This window comes from Neolamprologus brichardi, chromosome 16, assembly GCF_056152115.1.
Source record: "Neolamprologus brichardi isolate AB-2024 chromosome 16, ASM5615211v1, whole genome shotgun sequence".
Taxonomy (NCBI): Eukaryota; Metazoa; Chordata; class Actinopteri; order Cichliformes; family Cichlidae; genus Neolamprologus; species Neolamprologus brichardi.
This window is the reverse complement of record NC_142119.1, coordinates 6763012-6781358: the sequence shown is the minus strand read 5'-3', so window position 1 is coordinate 6781358 and position 18347 is coordinate 6763012. Positions and strand designations below refer to the sequence as shown.

General features: G+C 41.4%; 1 protein-coding gene across 3 annotated transcripts in view; it reads left to right on the top strand.

Moving 5' to 3' along the window:
* LOC102785402 (neuropilin-2-like) overlaps positions 1-10314 on the top strand; it is an 87176-nt gene extending 76862 nt beyond the window's left edge. For 2 of the 3 annotated variants that reach the window (XM_006793663.3, XM_006793661.3), the window contains 2 exons: positions 8550-8612; positions 9327-10314. In XM_006793663.3, coding sequence (XP_006793726.2) covers positions 8550-8612; positions 9327-9652 — 389 coding nt within the window. In that variant the 3' untranslated portion in view covers positions 9653-10314. Of the gene's footprint in view, positions 1-1315; positions 8523-8549; positions 8613-9326 lie in introns of those variants that run through there. The other variant, XM_006793662.3, reaches the window with a different exon arrangement.
* Positions 10315-18347: the final 8033 nt, after the last annotated feature.

Here is an 18347-nt window from a genome sequence, read left to right as displayed (position 1 = left end):
CTCCTCTCACTTTCTACCACCCCTCTCTATTTCACTCCATTCTTTCCTCCAATAATGCCTTCTTTCTTATCCTTTCTCTGCCCCTGTAATTTCCCCCTCTCCATCTCCATCTCTTTCTCTCCGCACTCAAATTCGGTCTGATCTTGCCCCAATAAAAATGCCGCATCCCAGCAAATACACCCACTCCCCGCCCTTTGTTCAAGTCGCCCAAGCACTGCATAATCAAGGCTTTGCATTCTCTGATCCAATCTGAACGCATGGCATGGGCCTTTGCGTGTCAATGTGCAGCTAATGCTTGTGATGTTTGCATAAATCAAAAAAAGAGAGAGAAGAGTTACAGTAAGTTAAATATTTTATAAGAAATGAAGCCTTTAATTGGTTGTTTAAATATTAACACACAGCAAAATGTTAAAGCTAAAGTGGTTTTTGCCTGATTTATTTTCTTACCTTTAAATAGCGGCGAGCACGAGAGTTTCGGCACACTGCGCTGTAGAGTAAATGACCCCTGCTTCTGTTGTTAGGTCTGTCAAGCTCTTTGTTCTCTCCAAGTTTACAATGATTTTAGGCAAACACTATAATAAATTAGCCCTAATTAAAGCTGAATAAGCAAAAATGTTCTGCTTCAGTCCTCAGAAGACTTTGAATGCTCATAGTTTTCGTAATTAATTCTTTTAAAGTGCTGCAAAACACATTTTAAATATGGATATAATAAGCTAAATTTCCCCTTACAAACAGTCTGGATTCTCACACCTTAATTATAGATGTGAAAGATGTGCAAATAAAGAATATATCAAACGCTGCCATCTTTTTTAAGAAGGTATTTCGGCCACATTCAGAAGCCTTTTCAGGGTCCAGGTGGAAAATTCTGTCCAAGTAGAATTAGGAACGAAACCACAAATTAGAGTCCAACTAAACAGTCATTCTAGTTTTAATATTGTTAATTATGATAAGGAGGCTTTTCTAACATAAACGATTATTAGCATACGTGAGCTGATAGCCAAACTAATATATTTAGTTTATTAACAGAACAAAGTGTGTTTGCCTTAAATAAAACTCATTATTATTAATAGGGAAGTTAGCCAAGCATGTTAGTGTTGCAGTTTGAAGTTATAATGTTTGAAAAAAAGTGTCACTTTTACTGCAGCAGCATGCTTCAGTGTGTGGAGATGCTCAGAGCTTGACAGACCTGCCATGCTCACACTCTGACAGGAGTGACGTGAACATAGATCTCTAAATCTGAACTCTTTAATGCAGTCTGCATGCCTGCCTTGCTCATCTACTGAGCCAACCAGTAATGTGTCCTCCTGCCCTCCAGGGGGTGCCATATCTGGAATGGAGCCCACAGTAGACACAGTGGTGGTGCAGCCAGTCCCTGCCTTCTGGTACTATGTGTTGGCGGGAGGCGGTGCCCTCTTGGTGCTGGTCAGTATAACCGTGCTGGTGATACTGTGCTGCCACCGGTACCACTGGGCGACCAAGAAGACCAGCAGTAGTCATCATCATTCGGTGACGTACCGCAACAACCAACTGCCATATCAGCAAGGTCGCCAAAACTGGTACCAGAGCCAAAACCCAGGCTGTAATCTGATCCATAGCCCTAACCAAAACAACCTGAACCCAAGCACCGGGCCGAGTCTGGAACCCATGCTCACCGTATCACTGGAGAAAGAGGACAGCTACGATTCCCAGTGTTGAAAAGGCTCGTCTGATTTAATAGTATGTTTTTTTTAAATGAAGCGATCAAGGGGTGTGAAAAGAAGCCGTATTCAGCATAATCACTGCTCTTCACTGATGAGGATCTGCACAGAGGCACTCCAGTGCACGTTGCTGACGACTGATCTAATTAACTGATCGGCGTTCACTAAACTGGTAGAAAGAAGTCCTGACATTAAACTGTACCCCTGAAGAGCAGATGACAGAGCTTCAGTTGTATTTCTGATGGCTGAAGAGGGCCTGATAACGACACTGTAGGGCAATTTTTTTGATGTCGAGCGTAGACTGGCTTCTATACCTGAACCCTGACAGCGAGCTGGATTATGACCACAGTAAATCACAGTAAAGGTAGTATGAATAACAGGCTGTGGATGACACACACTGCATTTACATGCAGCGTACAATGTCAGGGTTGTAACAGCATATCCCCCACCTTCAGTAAATGTCAGAGCAGGATCTGTCTGTCTGCCCCGCTCTGATCTGCAGCTTGGACATTGCCTGTCTCCAGATACCCGTCAGACAGAGGAAGGATTTACACACAGGTAGAAAAGACACGCTGTGTTTGTGTGCAGCATTAAGAGTGATGGCTGCTTCTCCGGGACTGAATGAAGCCCAATTTTATTTGCCCACGTATGTTTGCGAGACTGAGATAGTGACAGAAACAGATTAATAACAAAAAAACAGGAAGAAAGGAAGAATTAGTGTTGCCCGTCCAGCTGTGACAGATAGACAGCTGCACATCCACCCTGCAGCTCTGAGATGGCTTACGTCGCATCACATCAGCTGAAACACGCGCACCAATATATGCACGGACACTTCTGAGATTTTCAAGTCTCACATGTTACTTTGAGTGTGTTTTTCATTACATTCTGGATATGCCTTTTTAAAAAACGTGCTTTAAACCTATAACCTCCGATATGAGGTAGTGCCTCTGTGTCCAGTAAGAGTCTGAATGGATGCAGTTTGACTCTACAGTTTGTTGCCTGGATCTCATGGATAATCTGATGCCTGTGTCTGTCAATGTTCAAACGAAACACCCGTGTATGTCTTGCACACATTAGGTTGGGTAAATGAAACAAAAAGAAAAGAAGTACTATTGTGCATCATTTGAATGTGGAATATTGTTTTTCTTAAATCTCTGCAAATACAACAATCTACAAACAGTCTTTATTTTCTGCACATAATTACCAATGGTTTTTTTTGTTTCTAACACATCCAACACTGGTATCCAGTCCAATAAATGAGACCAAACTTGCTTTGATAAAGAGCATTTTACAACTGAAGCCTTTTGGAAAACCATTTATCTGCTTAAAGACTGCAGACTGATTCTAGAGCAGCAACAATGTAACTTTTTATTTATGTATTTTCTGTTAGGGGTGTAACAATTCTCCAGATCCACGGTACAGTTCATGTTTCTTTTGAATTAACGAGAAAAAGCAGCAAACAGGTTTTTGACACAATTACCTACCTCCACAGGACATCACTGGACGGGAGGATTAGGGCCACTGAGGAAAATATTTTTGGGTCGTCACTTTTTCAACTTCAGTGGCCCTAATCCTCTCCTGTAGGTAACAGCTGCTTTTAACCAGGTATTATCAGCTCCACATGACCAGCTATCATAAGCAATACAAAGTCATGTCTAATTAGCACATCATTACAGGATGCAAAATCTATCTGTCAGCTGCTAATATTCATCCCATATTTGCAAACGCATGCTGTTTATACTAACACAAAAATGCTCCAGTAAACAGACGCTCATTTAAACTGGATTTTACAAGCTTGGCTAATGTACCAGACGTGACCCTGCAGTTAGCAGCAATGATGAGGAGATCCCTGTGTCTGTCTGCCACGGCTGTCACGTATGGTCTGTCTGTATTTACAGTCTTGCACTGAGTTGATGCACTTAACTTTCACATCATCTCCATATCGTATCAATAACAAGACGAGAGCGCAGCGGCGGTGAGGTCTAACGAACGAGGCCGTGGATGTATCGCAAATTTAGCGTCTGCTTCTGAACTGTTACACCCCTAATCGGCATCTGTCACTCACTGCAATGATGGTCTGTGTAGTGGATAGAAAAAGTCGACACACCTGTTAAAATTTCAGGTTTTGTTGAGACCGAGATAAATAATTTCCAACATTTTCCATCTTTAATGTGACCGACAGTTTATCCTGTACAGTTCACATGGAAAACAAACTAAAATTCTTAAAAGGAGGGAAATCTCACATTTAAAGTAAGCTGGTTGCATTACACAGCATTTTGGAGGTAGTACTCTGTCAGCATGGCACATCGTAAATTAACATTATTGACCCTCTCCAAACCGGTCGGGTTGTGAGGGTGTCGCCTGTGCACAGTCCTCCTCAGGTCACCCCACAGGTTTTCTTTTGGGTTCAACTTTTCTGGTGAGGATATTTTTGATGACTTGGTGAAATTCATATCGATCTAGAACTTTCTAGCAGACACCTGAAGGTTTTGCACCAACGTTGGTTGGTATTTGAGACTGTTCTTTATTCCCTACACCTTGACTACTATTTATTTAAGTTCCCCAGTGCCAGCTGAAGAAAAATGGCTCCAAACCATGATGCTGCCATCACCGTGCTTCACAGTGGGTCTGGTGGTGTTTTGGTGATGGGCACTTTCTGGACTGCGGCCACAGAGTTCAGACCGTAGAACATGCTTATGGAAGAAGTGAAGGATGCAGAGATTGTTGTCACATGTAGTTAACGTCGCGGTCAGCCTCTTGGCAACCTCCCTGACCACTTTGGAGGGGTACCCGGTTCTTAACTATGTCTCTTTTAGTCAGTAACAAAGTGTTAACTAAGCAAGTGTCAGAAAAGTCGTGTTAGACCAGCTGAACTTTATTTGATTGTAGTCAGCATCTCTTTAACCGATGGCAGGTGTGTACTGCCTACTGTTTGGCATGATTTTGAATGTCACTGGTTAATTTTCTATGCAAACCAGTTATAAAAGGACGTGCAACCACATTATTTCATTATTTATTTATTTATTTATTCCCTCCGAAACATTAACAGTTTGTTTTTAAATTGAACTATACAAGTTACAAGTCATATTAAAGAAAGCTCTCACTCCCAACCGGTCACGGCAGATGGCCCCGCCCCTCCCCAGCCTGGTTCTGCCGGAGGTAACTTCCTGTTAAAAGGGAGTTTTTCCTTCCCATTGTCGCCAGGTGCTTGGTTATAGGGGGTGTCTGATTGTTGGGGTTGTCTCTGTATTATTGTAGGTCTTTATTTTTGAATATAAAGACCTTGCTGTGACTATTGTTTGAATACTAACAACATTGAAATGAATTGAATGTTTCGTCTTGGTCTTACTTGGCATTTTAACAGGACTGCTTTTATAAGTTTGATTGTGTATTTAATCAGCAAGTGCAACATGATGCATTTCTGATTAGCGGGTTCATATTTTTGCAGTATAGAGAACATGAGCACTTTTCTTCTTAATTTACTTACATTTACTGTGAATCTTTTCATAAATTGAGTAATGTTCTTTCTGTCCTTCTGTGTTGCTGGTGCACACGAGTCACACAATAGTTGTTTTTATACTTGCTGACTAAAAATTATATTGATTCTGCACACTGAGATGAAAAAAACTATTCGGTGTCATTTAGTGTTTTGAAAGCTTTGAAAGCTCTTTTAAAGCTTCTAGTTTGAATAAGATAGGAGCTCATAATAAAGCAAATCTAAAGTACTAACGTGTTTTATGAAGAATGTTCACCTGATGTCAGAAAAAATCTATCTAGATTGTGAAGCTGACGGTGTATCAGAGTGGACTTCACAGCATCTCTACCCCCCTACATCATTTTGTTCATGCCCAAATCCCTGAGCCTTTTTATCAAAACCCACTTGTTCCTGTTCTTCTCCTTCCCTTCATTGCAAATCCTCCCAGTGAAAAACACAGGAGAGAAAATGAGAGGCAGAAATGGAGGGGAGCAAAATCTCTCAGAGGAGAAGGGCCCATTAAGCGAGCCCCCTTTTTCTCCAAAGAATGTGCCCAGAGATGGAGGGAGATGAAAGAAGTAAAAGGAAAAAAATGCTCTCTATACTTTCTAAAGATAGATCTTTCTTTTACTCTAAGAGGGAGGCTAACAGGGAGGCAGGTTGTGGTTTGGATTGAAGGAGAGAAAGAATAGATGGAGGAGGGCAGGTTGTTTCAAACACAAAAGCAGATGAAAGAAGTCTTTTGGCAGAATAGACAGCGTGATGAAGCCTCAGTGCACTGCACACACACACACACACACACAGACGAGCAAACGCCATCTAACCACCGCAGACCTCTATTAGCCAAGAACCCAGATTTGCAGCAAGCTCTCAAAACACCGTTATCAAAATCATTGTTTCGTGCATTTTTTTCCACACTGCAGATATTCCCCATATTGGCTTATTTCATCATGCTGCATCTTATAAAATGCTGTTTTGTGCCTTAGTCAACAAGTATTTTAGTTATTTTGTGCTTGCATATCCATTTTCAGTGTGCCGAGCCCCTCTCCCTTCCATATCAATCGACTCGCGTATGATTTACACATTATATGACTCATTCTAGCAGCCTTGTGCCATAACCCAATCAATGTGGGGCTGGATTTAAATAGAGGAATGATATACGGGTGTATTTATGTTGTGCTACCCGTGCACTTTTCCCCTGCACTCTCTCTCACTCTCTATCGAACTTTTGCAAGTTTCTGGCGTCTTTTCATGCGGCCCTTATAAATCAGCCTCCCTCCCTCCCTCTCCCTTCTCCATCACAGACTACTTTGAAGCCTTTTAATAATTCTAATTAGATAATGGAGCTGATTGCATTCATAAAGCCCTGCGGTAAGCATTTCTAGCCCTGAGGCCATCTCTATTTTTTCTCTCTTTCCTCCTCCTGTGGAAATATTATCGTACAAGCACTCTAACAGGTCCTCGGGCCCCTCTGGAACAGCAAATGGTGCCAAAGAGCCATCCCTGTCTCTTCCTGAATAAAAAAGATCCTTTTTTATTTTTCTCTTTACTAATTGGAGAAGGGAGATAAAATGGGGCTACGGGGAGTTTTAATCTCCTTTCAGATCCATGTGATGATTCTTCTCAGGATCCTCGCCCGAGGGCTTTCAGCCAGGATCATTAGAAAGCGTTCAGCAGTCATCCAAAGAGCGTCCAAACCTCTGGTTTTTATCCTGATTTTTTCTTTTTATCTTTCTTTAAGTGATTTAATGTTTTGTCAATGCTTGCAGTGAAAAAGGAGAATTTAGAGCATGGAGGGTTTGTAGTCAGGCAGCAGATTTACAGACGTGTCGTCTTTTGCATTTCAGTAGGAACCTTTAAAACATAATTACAGCACGGCTACCGGGTTCATTAACTTCTGAATAACTGCACTGTTTTTACATCTAATTACACGAGAGTATTAATTCATTAAAGTCTGCTGCCGACGCTCTCTTTAATCACTTTTTAGTTTTGCAACCTTTCATGCTTTCAGCTTGATTGTAAATTTAGATACAACCACGCGTTGAGATTTTATCTTACTTTAGTGTATAGCTTTGTTTTTTATTTCTTAATGAATTAAATGTTTCTTCTGTAAATCTGTTGGAAGCAGAGAGGCTTGATCATTTTGAAACACGGCCTCAGATGAAGCTGAGTTTAGTTCACTCGCTCCGCCTGAATAAAATCAGCCTTGAGGCTGTAAACTTCTTCATCCCCGGCCTAAGCCACATTGCTGTTATATTGCTTTTGTGCACTTTCTCTGCCTCTGTCAAGATTTGATGGTTGTCTTTCAATGTCATGCACTTTGAGGACATTAAATATTGATGTCAGTCAAATAACTACATTTAGAAACGCTCCGCTGTTCGCTTAATTGAATGCACTCAATTAGCATACGATTTGTTTGTCGTTTTAATATTTGAAATGAAATTAAAATTTGGTTAATTCCTTTAGTTTGTTCTCTAATTGGGTTTGAAAATCAATTTTTTTTAGAAAACAGTCTTTCAGGTGCATCAGGTGTCATTTAAAGGAATTCATCTGTAAGCTTTGAAGAAAATATGCAAAGTTTGTAAATGCAGTTTATTGAAGGTGTAATCGCAAGATGCCAAAACTGTCTCACAGACGAACAACTTTATCTAATTGAGGAAATGAAGCTTTTTTCATATGTTCTAAATGAGTTTTTCACCTTTTATCTTCTGAATATCTATTACAGTTTCACTTCATAATGTGTTTTTGATTCCTCTGCTCCGGCAGTAAATGATTATCAGCTGCTCAGATATTGCTCCATTTATTTCTGGGGACTGTCAATTTCCTTGAATAAAACTGAAGAAGAATTGAGCCCTCAAAACCTCCAAAGCCTTGCACTCTGGCCTGCCTCGAACATTTAAAGTGGTATTTTAGCTTGTTGAATTTCACGGTCTTGGAATAAAAAGAAAATAAATTGTGGTGAATGTGAAGGTAATAAAGGTAATATTTTTCTATGAAACTGTTTTGTGTGTTTTCATTTTTTTAAATTTCAGCCTCCACTCGCGTCTTTCCTCTCAGCTTTCTTTTCATTTCTAAGCAAATAAAAAAAAGAGCACTGATGCTTATCACATAATGGAAGTTGCTGGCTTTGCGCAGGTAGTCTGGGAGAAGAGTTCAGTAAGACTGGATGTTGTTTTTCGCTGATAGACCGAGCGCGGGACAAAACAGTTGGGAAGAGCTTTCTTCCCTGATCTCTTCAGAAAGTTTAAACTCTTTGAGCTATTTGATACCCATCTACAAATGCAGCGTAGACACGGAGCGACGTTATCGTGGCAGGACTCTCGAGTAGCTCCAGACGGTTTAGATTAATACTGTTATTCTTTCTGTCTCTTTAACAGATCCCAGGCCAATAGATTTTGAAAAAGATCCTGTTTTCAACCACAAGCCCCCCATCAACGAAGGTGAGGTTATCCTCCTCTCTCCTCGCAGCCTCGGGCTATACTGGCTGTTTTACAAGTCTCACCCAAAGACAAGTGCAATTGCTCTTTAAGGACAGGCATGCCTATGGCTCCTCCAGAAAAGAGCCCGTGGCAACGGTGACAGACAATCTCTGCTGTGTGTGCAAAGAAAGGAGACGAGTGTGAGCGAGCTGGCAAAGCGCATGCCTGCGTGTGCATATGGTGTGCGTTCTTCCTCGTCCTCCTCCTCTTTCATGTTCCACGGCAGACAAAGTGAGACAGACAGCTTCCTTCTGGGCACCGAGAAAAACATCTGTCTGTAACAATCACAGATTACATGTGTGTGTGTGTGCCCACTGCTCCTTGTTTCTTTCAGCCCCTTGACAGAAACAAGATGAGAGTACTCAGCTTTTAGCTCGCTAAACAAGTCTGTTTACTGTCTGTTTACAGCTTTCCTGCTTGTCTGCAGTGTGTTCTTCCATAAAACACTCCAAATGCAGCACTTAATTGCGGATTGGCTCGTTCGTGTGTACACATTCATTATTCGGATTAGCCCGATTGCCTTACTAAGTAGGAGTGCACACTTCAGCGCTCACCACATGCACCAGATCGTACCTTTAAAGTAATTAATTGCATTATGTTTTCCAAAGTTGCTAATCAATAACAACTGTGGTCTTGAATACATCAGCTTGCTAAGATTTCCTATTTTCTCTCCAGACTATGTGTTCCCAGGGTGGCCATCCTCCTTCTCCACCCCCTCCTCCAACATGGACCCCCCCTCCGTCACCTTGGTGTCAGAGAAGGACAAGGACAACGCCTGGCTGTACACGCTCGACCCGATCCTCCTCACCATCATCGTGATGAGCTCGTTAGGTGTCCTGCTGGGAGCGGTGTGCGCGGGATTCCTCCTCTACTGCACGTGCTCCTACAGCGGGCTCTCTTCGCGCTCCTCCACGACACTGGAGAACTACAACTTTGAGCTGTACGATGGGATCAAGCATAAAGTTAAGATGAACCAGCAGAGGTGCTGCTCAGAGGCATGAGGACACAGAGGAGAACTCTGGAGAGTGATGGTGGGGGAAGACGCAAGCCCCCGCAAGTCATCTTGTTCTCAGACAATACGAAAACGAAGCACTATCTGTAATCTCGACCCCCGTGTCCCCTACCTAATGCCCCGCTAACCCCTTGCTCTGATGTCTAACGGGGTGAACCCGGAGTTTCCCCGACTGTCTATGTGCCAGTGGGAACTTGTGATCTTTATCTCCCCTACATGCTACGAGGCCTAAACTAGGGGAACACGTGACCCCCGTCTCCCCCCGCCTATAGTCCATTTTCTCCTCTGCCTGCAGGAGACAGCCTGCTCGATTTTAAAAGCCTGTGATTGAATGAAGGAATGAAAAAAAAAGAGTATTAATGATTGATCTACCATTGAATATTACCCACGAGCCACTGGGATGACATCGAGAAGAACGGACTACAGCACCTGTGACAGTCTGGACATTTGGACTACAAATGGCAGCACGGTCTGGGCTAAAGTGTTGGGATTCTTGATGAAGAAAGGAATTTGATGATCCGCCCTCGTGACTGACGCAGACGTGAAACTTCAGCGCGAACAGCAGAAGCATGTTCCACAGGGCACCAGTGGGTCGGTTCAGTGGGACATTTTTGACTGAAATCAACACATATCAAGTGAATGCCTAACACCCCCCCCTCCCCCCCCTCCAAAAAAAGTTTAAAAAGATATTGAACCACACAACTCAAATGATCTAGATTTCTAATGGCAAAGAAGGAAAGGAGTATGAAAAAGGACATTTTCTTTTCTTTTTTTTGGTTTGTTTCTGAAAGTGTTGGATATGAGTTCTGTGAGTTTTTAACGTCCATTAGCCTGCCATGTGGCGCTCGCTCGCTCCTTTGTCTGCCCCGGTCTGCGCTTCGTGAAACCAGTGGCATAGAAGAGTAATGGTGACTGTTTTTGTTCTGTTTTAGACTTGTGTCTCTTTGGGAAAAAAAGGTAAAGAAAAGCCAGCTTCAGTTCGTAGCCGCCCTGTAGAGCTCTTATGCCATTTTTTTAGCCTTTTATTTTAGCGTCGTGTTGGACTCCATGGTCTTAAGTGTTCTTTCAGTCCTTTACTAGCTATTTTGGCCTATTTTCCATTACAGATTATGAGTCTTTACAAAGAGTAGAGGAAAGATAAAGTAAGGCAGAAAATCAGAGGTTTATCAAAATCTAACATGCTGTTATGGAGTCGTGCTTTAGATTCAGTATTCTAGAGTTTGTTTTTGGTATATATCTCTATTTTTTTGCTTTCCAAACTGTACGATGCCCAAATGATGGACAGACACTGTGTGAACAAAATGTCAGTGATTGTTTTATTGCAACCTATGGATTGCCAAAGAGCCTTGTATGTGCACGGTAGGGCTGCGGGGATTAAGAGCGATGAGTCGTCACGCCGATTATCCACCACTCTTAACTTTACCCTTCTAAACAAAGGCCGCTCAAAGATGAAAGGTGAAAGAAAGACTACAGGAGGAGAACGGAAATCGCACCGTCGACTTTTTTGGACACACAATCGAGCCTTAAGCTAACTACAGTATACGCTGTATCGGAGGACAGCCATCGAGGAGGGCCAGTGCTGCTGGAGAGACTGATAAACAGGAGGAGGCACACACACACACACACAGAGGTAGAGAGGAAGACAGAGGCAAAGACAAATAAATGGTTGTGTTTACATGCAAGTGCCAAATGTGTTATTCAAAAAAAATACCAAGCAATCGATCATTTAGCCTAAACTGAGCCTTTCTTAAAGGTATCTTCGACAGCTGATAGCATCCCAGGTGTGTTTCTGCTGTTGTGTTTCTATTTTGTTTGTATTTAATGCACGCAATTGAGTCACAAAATAAAGAAATGTTATTGGTGGCAAAACATTTAGTGAGACTGCAAAAGAAAAGCAGGTAAACGTGCAAATTTGACAAAAAACACAGGTTTTACTTCGTGATGCAGCCTGTGAAAAGCAGGATAAAGATGCAGCTTCTATCACAGGTTTAATCATTTATGAAAGTGCTGCAAATGAATATCTAACCGAATCAACGCCCAGTAATTTGTTTGACATTTCTAAAAAAGAAACCATGTTTGGTTGGAGTTCTGCCGACTCGAGGTCGGCTTTAAAAGTGCTCTACTTTATCATTAACATAACAAAAAAACCCACTGATGTTAAATATATCTGCAAACCTTGTGTTCAGACAGAGAAAGGTTTGGGGAAATATAATAATAATAATTATAGATTTATAGAAATATAGATTTTTCTAATGCAAACTTCACCTGTGCTATTTTGTGTATGGAATAAGAAATTACTGAGCATAATTAATATTTTTTAATAGAAGAAAATCCATCCAAAAAGTTTCAACTGGGAACATTAAATCAACTTTAATTAAATTAATATCCAATCCAGTTATTCTGTGCATGTGAGCGTATTCAAAGACTGCGAAAGTAAAAAGCAAACAAAATAAAAGATAGAAGATGAGCGTGAGGAGGACAGGTGGACGATGAGAGACACACACGACTTCAGACTGGAGGACTAAACGCTGAACTCCGCCTCTTTCTTTTACAGATGAAACTTTGATCCTAGGAAGTAGGTTTTGATTTTCTTTTGAATCTGTGAAATATCACGTTGGTATCTTCTACGGTGTAATCTCAAAGAGCAGAGGAAACGGGGGTGTAGGAGGAGAACGTGTCGCAGGCTTTGCCTGCAGCCCCCGTTCTTTCTCTCTGTCTTCCTCTCTCCTCTTTCAAGGGCACGCATCGATATAGCCAGGAGGCCTATTAAGAAAAAATAAACAAAGAAGATGAAGGGAATAGTAAAAGGTGTTGAAAGAGAGATGAAGGAAGGGAACAATGGAGGGAGACAGAGAGTTTTCTGTCCATCTAACTGTGTTTTCATTGGACTGTTTTCCAAGTGCCTTGGAGCTCTCTCATTATGTCTCTCTTGCTTGCTCTCTCTCACTCTTTCTCTCTCCCAACTGATATCTTACTCTCTCTGTCACACACACACACACACACACACACACACACGAATTGTAAGCAGTGACTAGAGAATATATTACAACAGTTCTATAGAAACAATGAGACACACACACTCATGAAGTTGTCTCTCCTCCTGCGTGACTTTACTCACTCATTCCTTCTGGAAGTCCACATAGTATTACCTCTTCTGTCTCGATGGACACACACAAACACACACACACACTAATGACAGACACACATATGTACACTACATCAACACAAACCTACGGCACTGGCCAGATTATTCAAACTGTTGTTTGTAGACTTTGTACAGAAAAATTTCTTTTTTTAATGTTATTATTATTATTATGATTATTATTATTATTATTTAATAAAGGCTAAACAACATGTAGTCTGGTGTTTTGTGGTTATTTATATTCATATGTATACATTCATATATACATACATAACACCAGGAAAAAGAATTTTCCATCACATGTGCAAAAGTCTTGAGCCAGCGTCTCTATATTCTCTGTGTTTTGCTTTTTCCAAGGATGCAGACTCATTTAAACTGGTCTTGAGCTGGTCCAGGCTCTCTGAAGGGCTGTTAAAGTTTTTCTTTGGGCACTGGCTTTTCCCCCCACTCATGTTTAGTCTAGTCCTCCTGCCTGAGCATTTTCAAAAGAATGTCTACTTGCTTGTTAAGACAATTAACTCCGAACTATGAATCATTCAGGGATTTAAAAAACACCTACGAGATGGGATGAACTAGTGTTTAGTCTACACATAAAACCCAGAAATCTTAGCAAAGAACAAATTTGAAATTATATTTTCAGGCACCTAAAAACCTAAAAGTCACACATTTAAGAAGCAGGAAAAAACCAGCAAGGACCTGAGATCTGCATTTGGACCTTCAGCTGATCCATCTGCTGTTCACTGAAGCCTCATCAGAAATCATCTGAGCGGAAAGGCAGCTGTCGAGAAGCCAAGTTACACAAAAACTGGACTCAACTAGTTTGTCATGATTTGCTGGGCAGTTAGTTTTATATTACGAGATCCTTCAGATAGCCTGCGAGAGATTATTAGCATTGCGGCTGACAGCCTGGCTCTCCATCCTTCTCTCCAAATGTAGTTACTCCTGGTGTAAAAACAATAATAATAATGTCTCTATTTTCACATTATTAAAGTTTAATTTTGCATATTATGCTAACATTTGTTCAATTTTATTAGGCCCAGCTGCAGCTGATAGGACGTTCACTAGCTCACATGCATTTTATTATTGGGTATTACATCACTGAGTGGTCTCCATGGACAGATCAGAGCTATGCTGGCTGTATGAACACCTCCACTTGTTGGACATGTGCTGCAGCAGGATGAGTGGAACAAAAGCAGGGCTGAGCTTCACCAAATGTAACTGAGCTGCTGAGAAGTGAAGAGGACGCCGAGGTCAGAAGGCTTTATGAACCACAGACGTCTGTGAGCACGTGAACGAGCCAGCAGACAGTGAAACCAGTGCTGCCTCTCCTGGTTCTTACGCTCCCTCACCTCCACTCGCTCCTCCACCCTCACACTCTTTGTGTCCTAGGGCTGTTTTGGAGTTTGTACCAGTGAGAGGGCAAAGAAGGAACGATCAAAGATTCTCTTCATTTAATCGAGTCGTGAAAGCTTGCTCCTAATTAACACGCACCCATGAAAACACACCAAAGCGCACACGCCTAATGGAGCTGGAAGATCACAGCAGGAAATTTGTCACCCACTCAAATAATTTATCTTAAGAGCGAGAGTACTGATGGGCCCAAAGTAACAACAGTTTTGGATAACTGCCTTACAGTTGGGCACGGCATGCATTGTGTGCAATTACAAGAGTGTGTGTGTGTGTGCATCATAAAGCACCAGATTCAAGACGGAGGCAGCACACCAGCAGTTTATGTGAAACCACAGTGAGAGAAGGTCCAATATAGGAAAACCATTTCTCCTGCACTGCCCAACATCCCTGACCATCTGCTCCCCTTTATACTGTTTTTAATTGGCTGTAACTCTGTGCAGTACAACTGAAGTTTGCTCTTAGCCTCGTGTAATTAGCTCAGAGAGCCGTTACCACTGACCTGTCGGCATCAGCATTTCTTTTTCTTCTTTCTCATCACTCCTGCCCTCATTTATTCATCACTCCATCGTTTCACTGTTTTTCTTCTTCTCAGGAGACCGACCTGGTTCTCACGCTTTCTGCTGACATAAAAACACACAACAGCACACGCATGAACACAAGAGTCAAAGTTTCTGCACGAACACTGAGCCAACGCTCTTGAACAGAGGCTCATGCAAACTCAAGTGTACCAGTGTGAACGTCTGCAAGCCTGTAGATTCACACACACACACACACACACTTTGTACTCACACTTCAGGCGTGTCTCTTGTGGTTGACATTTGCTGAGAGTGTAACCTACTAACACAGATTTTAACTCTGCTCAGAAGCACAAATCACTGATCACACACACACACACACAGGACATATTCCATGTTTCATCGTTTTGTTTCTTGTTTTGTTTCTCTTGATCAAAACCAAGTTTCAGGATGGAACTGGAGCTGTTCTGGTGATTGATAGCAAGGCAATAAATCAGACAAAGAAATGGGGAACAAAGAATGTTTTAAATAGTAATAATATGTTCGTATGATATTGTTTGATAGTGCTCAAATTATTTTTTAAAAAATAAAGAAAAAGCCAATTTGTCTTGGACTAATTGGACCTTTACAATAGATGTTTTTTTAAAGTTTGGTGCTATTACAAAGCTCAGTCTGGATGTCCTTCTCTGGCTTTGATAAGTTGGCATTTAGATGTCATGGACGCGGATGTCCCACAAGTGGTACCAAACTTTTTTTTTCTCCTCTGTGCTGAATAGCATGCATCAGCAACTGGCAGCCCTGTGCATACAGTAAGTCTGTGTTTTTACTAGAAGACAGTAAAACTGAGCTGCTAGGTGAACCGACTATGCATTGCATAAAACTGTTCCAGCTGTTGGCTCGGGTTGCTTACGTGCATAAATCCATACTCAAGGATCAAATGGACGAGCAGAAATCCAGCGGCTTTGAGAACATTTTTCTTTAACCCAACACGGCAGCAAAAACCCCAATAAACAAAATCATATCAGTAAAAAGAAGGTGCATTAAATAGTTCAATTTTTGGCCGTATTACGACCTCACACAACACCCCGTGAGCTTGCATTCTTATGTTGTGCAGAGCAGCGATGTGCACTGTGCAGAAGGACATTTATCCTTTTCAGCTTTGTTGGAAGTGCAGATAAAAACATGTATTATAACTGTTCCCTTAATAGCCCTCACAATAACTTCTCATTTATAGACATAATCATTTCCATTGCACTTTATATGATTATCATATTGACTGAATAAAGCTGCAATGAATTTTTAGAGGAGTGGACAGAACAGAAAAGGATATTTAAAACAATGCAGTAGAAATCTGATTTGCATGCTTTAGTCTCTCTTGCTAAATCAGATTTTGGCATTTTGTAGTGGACAGAAAGGAAGTTAAGTGCAAAATATTTTCTTTACCATATAAAATCAATTCCTCCCCACCTGGGTGGGCGCCTGGGTGAGACGGTCTTGGCAGCTTCCCGCACCCTGCTCTGCTAATGTCCCAAACTCACTGGCTGCACGCTGCTAAATCAAATTATGTTTTATCAGACAAAAGCTTTTCTTTTTTTTTCCTCGCTACACATGTCCAAATAAGATTGCTGTAAATCTAATCACAGCATAAGGTTTATTGCTTTCTGATTTCTGGCTTTTTATTTGTTTGGCCTCCTGCCAGGTGCTGGCAAGTGTGCCTGAAAAAGTAGCCAAATTAAAAAGTTGCAGTACACCGAGAGACTCACCTGAGTGAATTGGTTGTGTGAAATTAAATGTTTTTTGTCTTTATGTCTCTTTTATAACAAAAACTCAGCCAAATTGCAGAAGCAGCGAGTCAAAAACAAAGTACACTTGGACTGCAACCAGGTGATGCTAATCACATGCTCTAATTAATCATCATCAGTAAGTGTGGGCACCTGGATGAAAGCAGATGTTTTGGCAGTTTGGAAAGACATCTAAGAGAAGCAACTGTTGCTGTTCATCAAGCTTATCAGGGTTATAAGGTCATTTATAAACCGTTAAAGTCCATCGTTGTGCAGTAAGAAAGATTACTGTCAAGTGGAAACCATTCAAAACAGCTGCCAATCCGGTCTTTAAGTGATGATGTGTGAACTCTGCTTCCTGGTCCAAACTACAAGGCTGTTGTGTTTTTAACATGTTTTAATGTTTTTTGTTTGATCTGAACAAGTCCCTAAAAACAGTCAGTGATCACTGTCGGCCTCTCTCGGTTTTTATTACCACTGTTCATTTTAAAGCTCAGTTTTTAAACCCTTACAATGTAGCTACAGCCCAGCCAATGCAGCAGTATAACAATGACTAACCTTGTATTGGGGATGGATTATCTCAGTGTTCTCCTGACTGAAGTTTGGTACGTTTACACCAGCAGTCCCCAACCTTTTTTGCGCCATACCGGTTTATGTCCAACAATATTTTCACAGACCGGCCTTTAAGGTGTCGCGGATATAATACAAAAAAAGAAATTCACTCAAATGACTTACGGACCGGCCCGGGTGTTGGGGACCGCTGGTTTACAGCATCCTGCCCTGCAATTGCATTTGTGCCTAACCATCGGGAACCCTCACGTTAACTTTTATCGAAAGGAAAAAAGTTAGCATTCATCCTCCAGCTTCACTGTTTATGCTAGGCTAACATAGCTGTGTCGCTAGCGACCACGTAGCACAACATTATATAGAAGCTAGCCCAACTTCAGTAACCCTACAAACGTCACTGCTGTTTAGTTTTCTGTCTTCATTTATGTTGGAAGTGATAGCAGAGCTGTACGTTTCAATTTTTCAGAAATCTCTCAGTCAGAACATGCTATATCATGTTTAGGTATCATGCTATATCAAGCTAGCGAGCTAACTTCCTGCTAACTTCCAACTTAAACTTCATAAATTCTGTTTTCATGGATGTTAAACTTAATAGTTAAACCTAGTAAAGCAGCAACGCTGATCATTTTATTACAGACAGTTTGTAACTCTCAGTGATGCTGCAGTGTTCGTTTGACTTTGGGACCTGAAGCGGAGTTTGGTCCCGGAAACGGCTAATGACGTCAGACTTAAAGATCCCAGGAGTGGACGTCCCATCCAATTCAGCCGGAGGTCAGATCGTGCACTGCTCAGAGAAACTGAGAAAAAACCCAGAGCTCCATCTCAGACTCTACAGACCTCAGTTAGCATGCTAAAGGTCAAAGACAGCACAAGTAAAAAAAGACTGAACTTGTTTAGAAGGGTTTCCAGTTGACCAATAAGCTGTTTCATCAAAACAAGATGATAACTAAACAAAAACTAATGCACGAGGACAGAAAACTATGACGAAATGTGCAGACACTTTCATTAACAAATGAAAATGAGATGAAAATACTCTGGAGCAGTGTTGCCAACTCCTCAGTAAGGAAAATCGCTATTGGTTGTCCTAAAAGTCGCTAGAAGTCGCTAAATGACTCATCACCTAATTTGCATAATTGGTCATGCTAATGTATTGTAACCTACGCTGCTGGAGAGAGAAATAACATCGTGGACGAGACATAAAGTGAGCAAAAAACGTCCTAAATGCATTTAGAATTTATTTAGAACTACAAATTAAATTTCTTTTAGCAA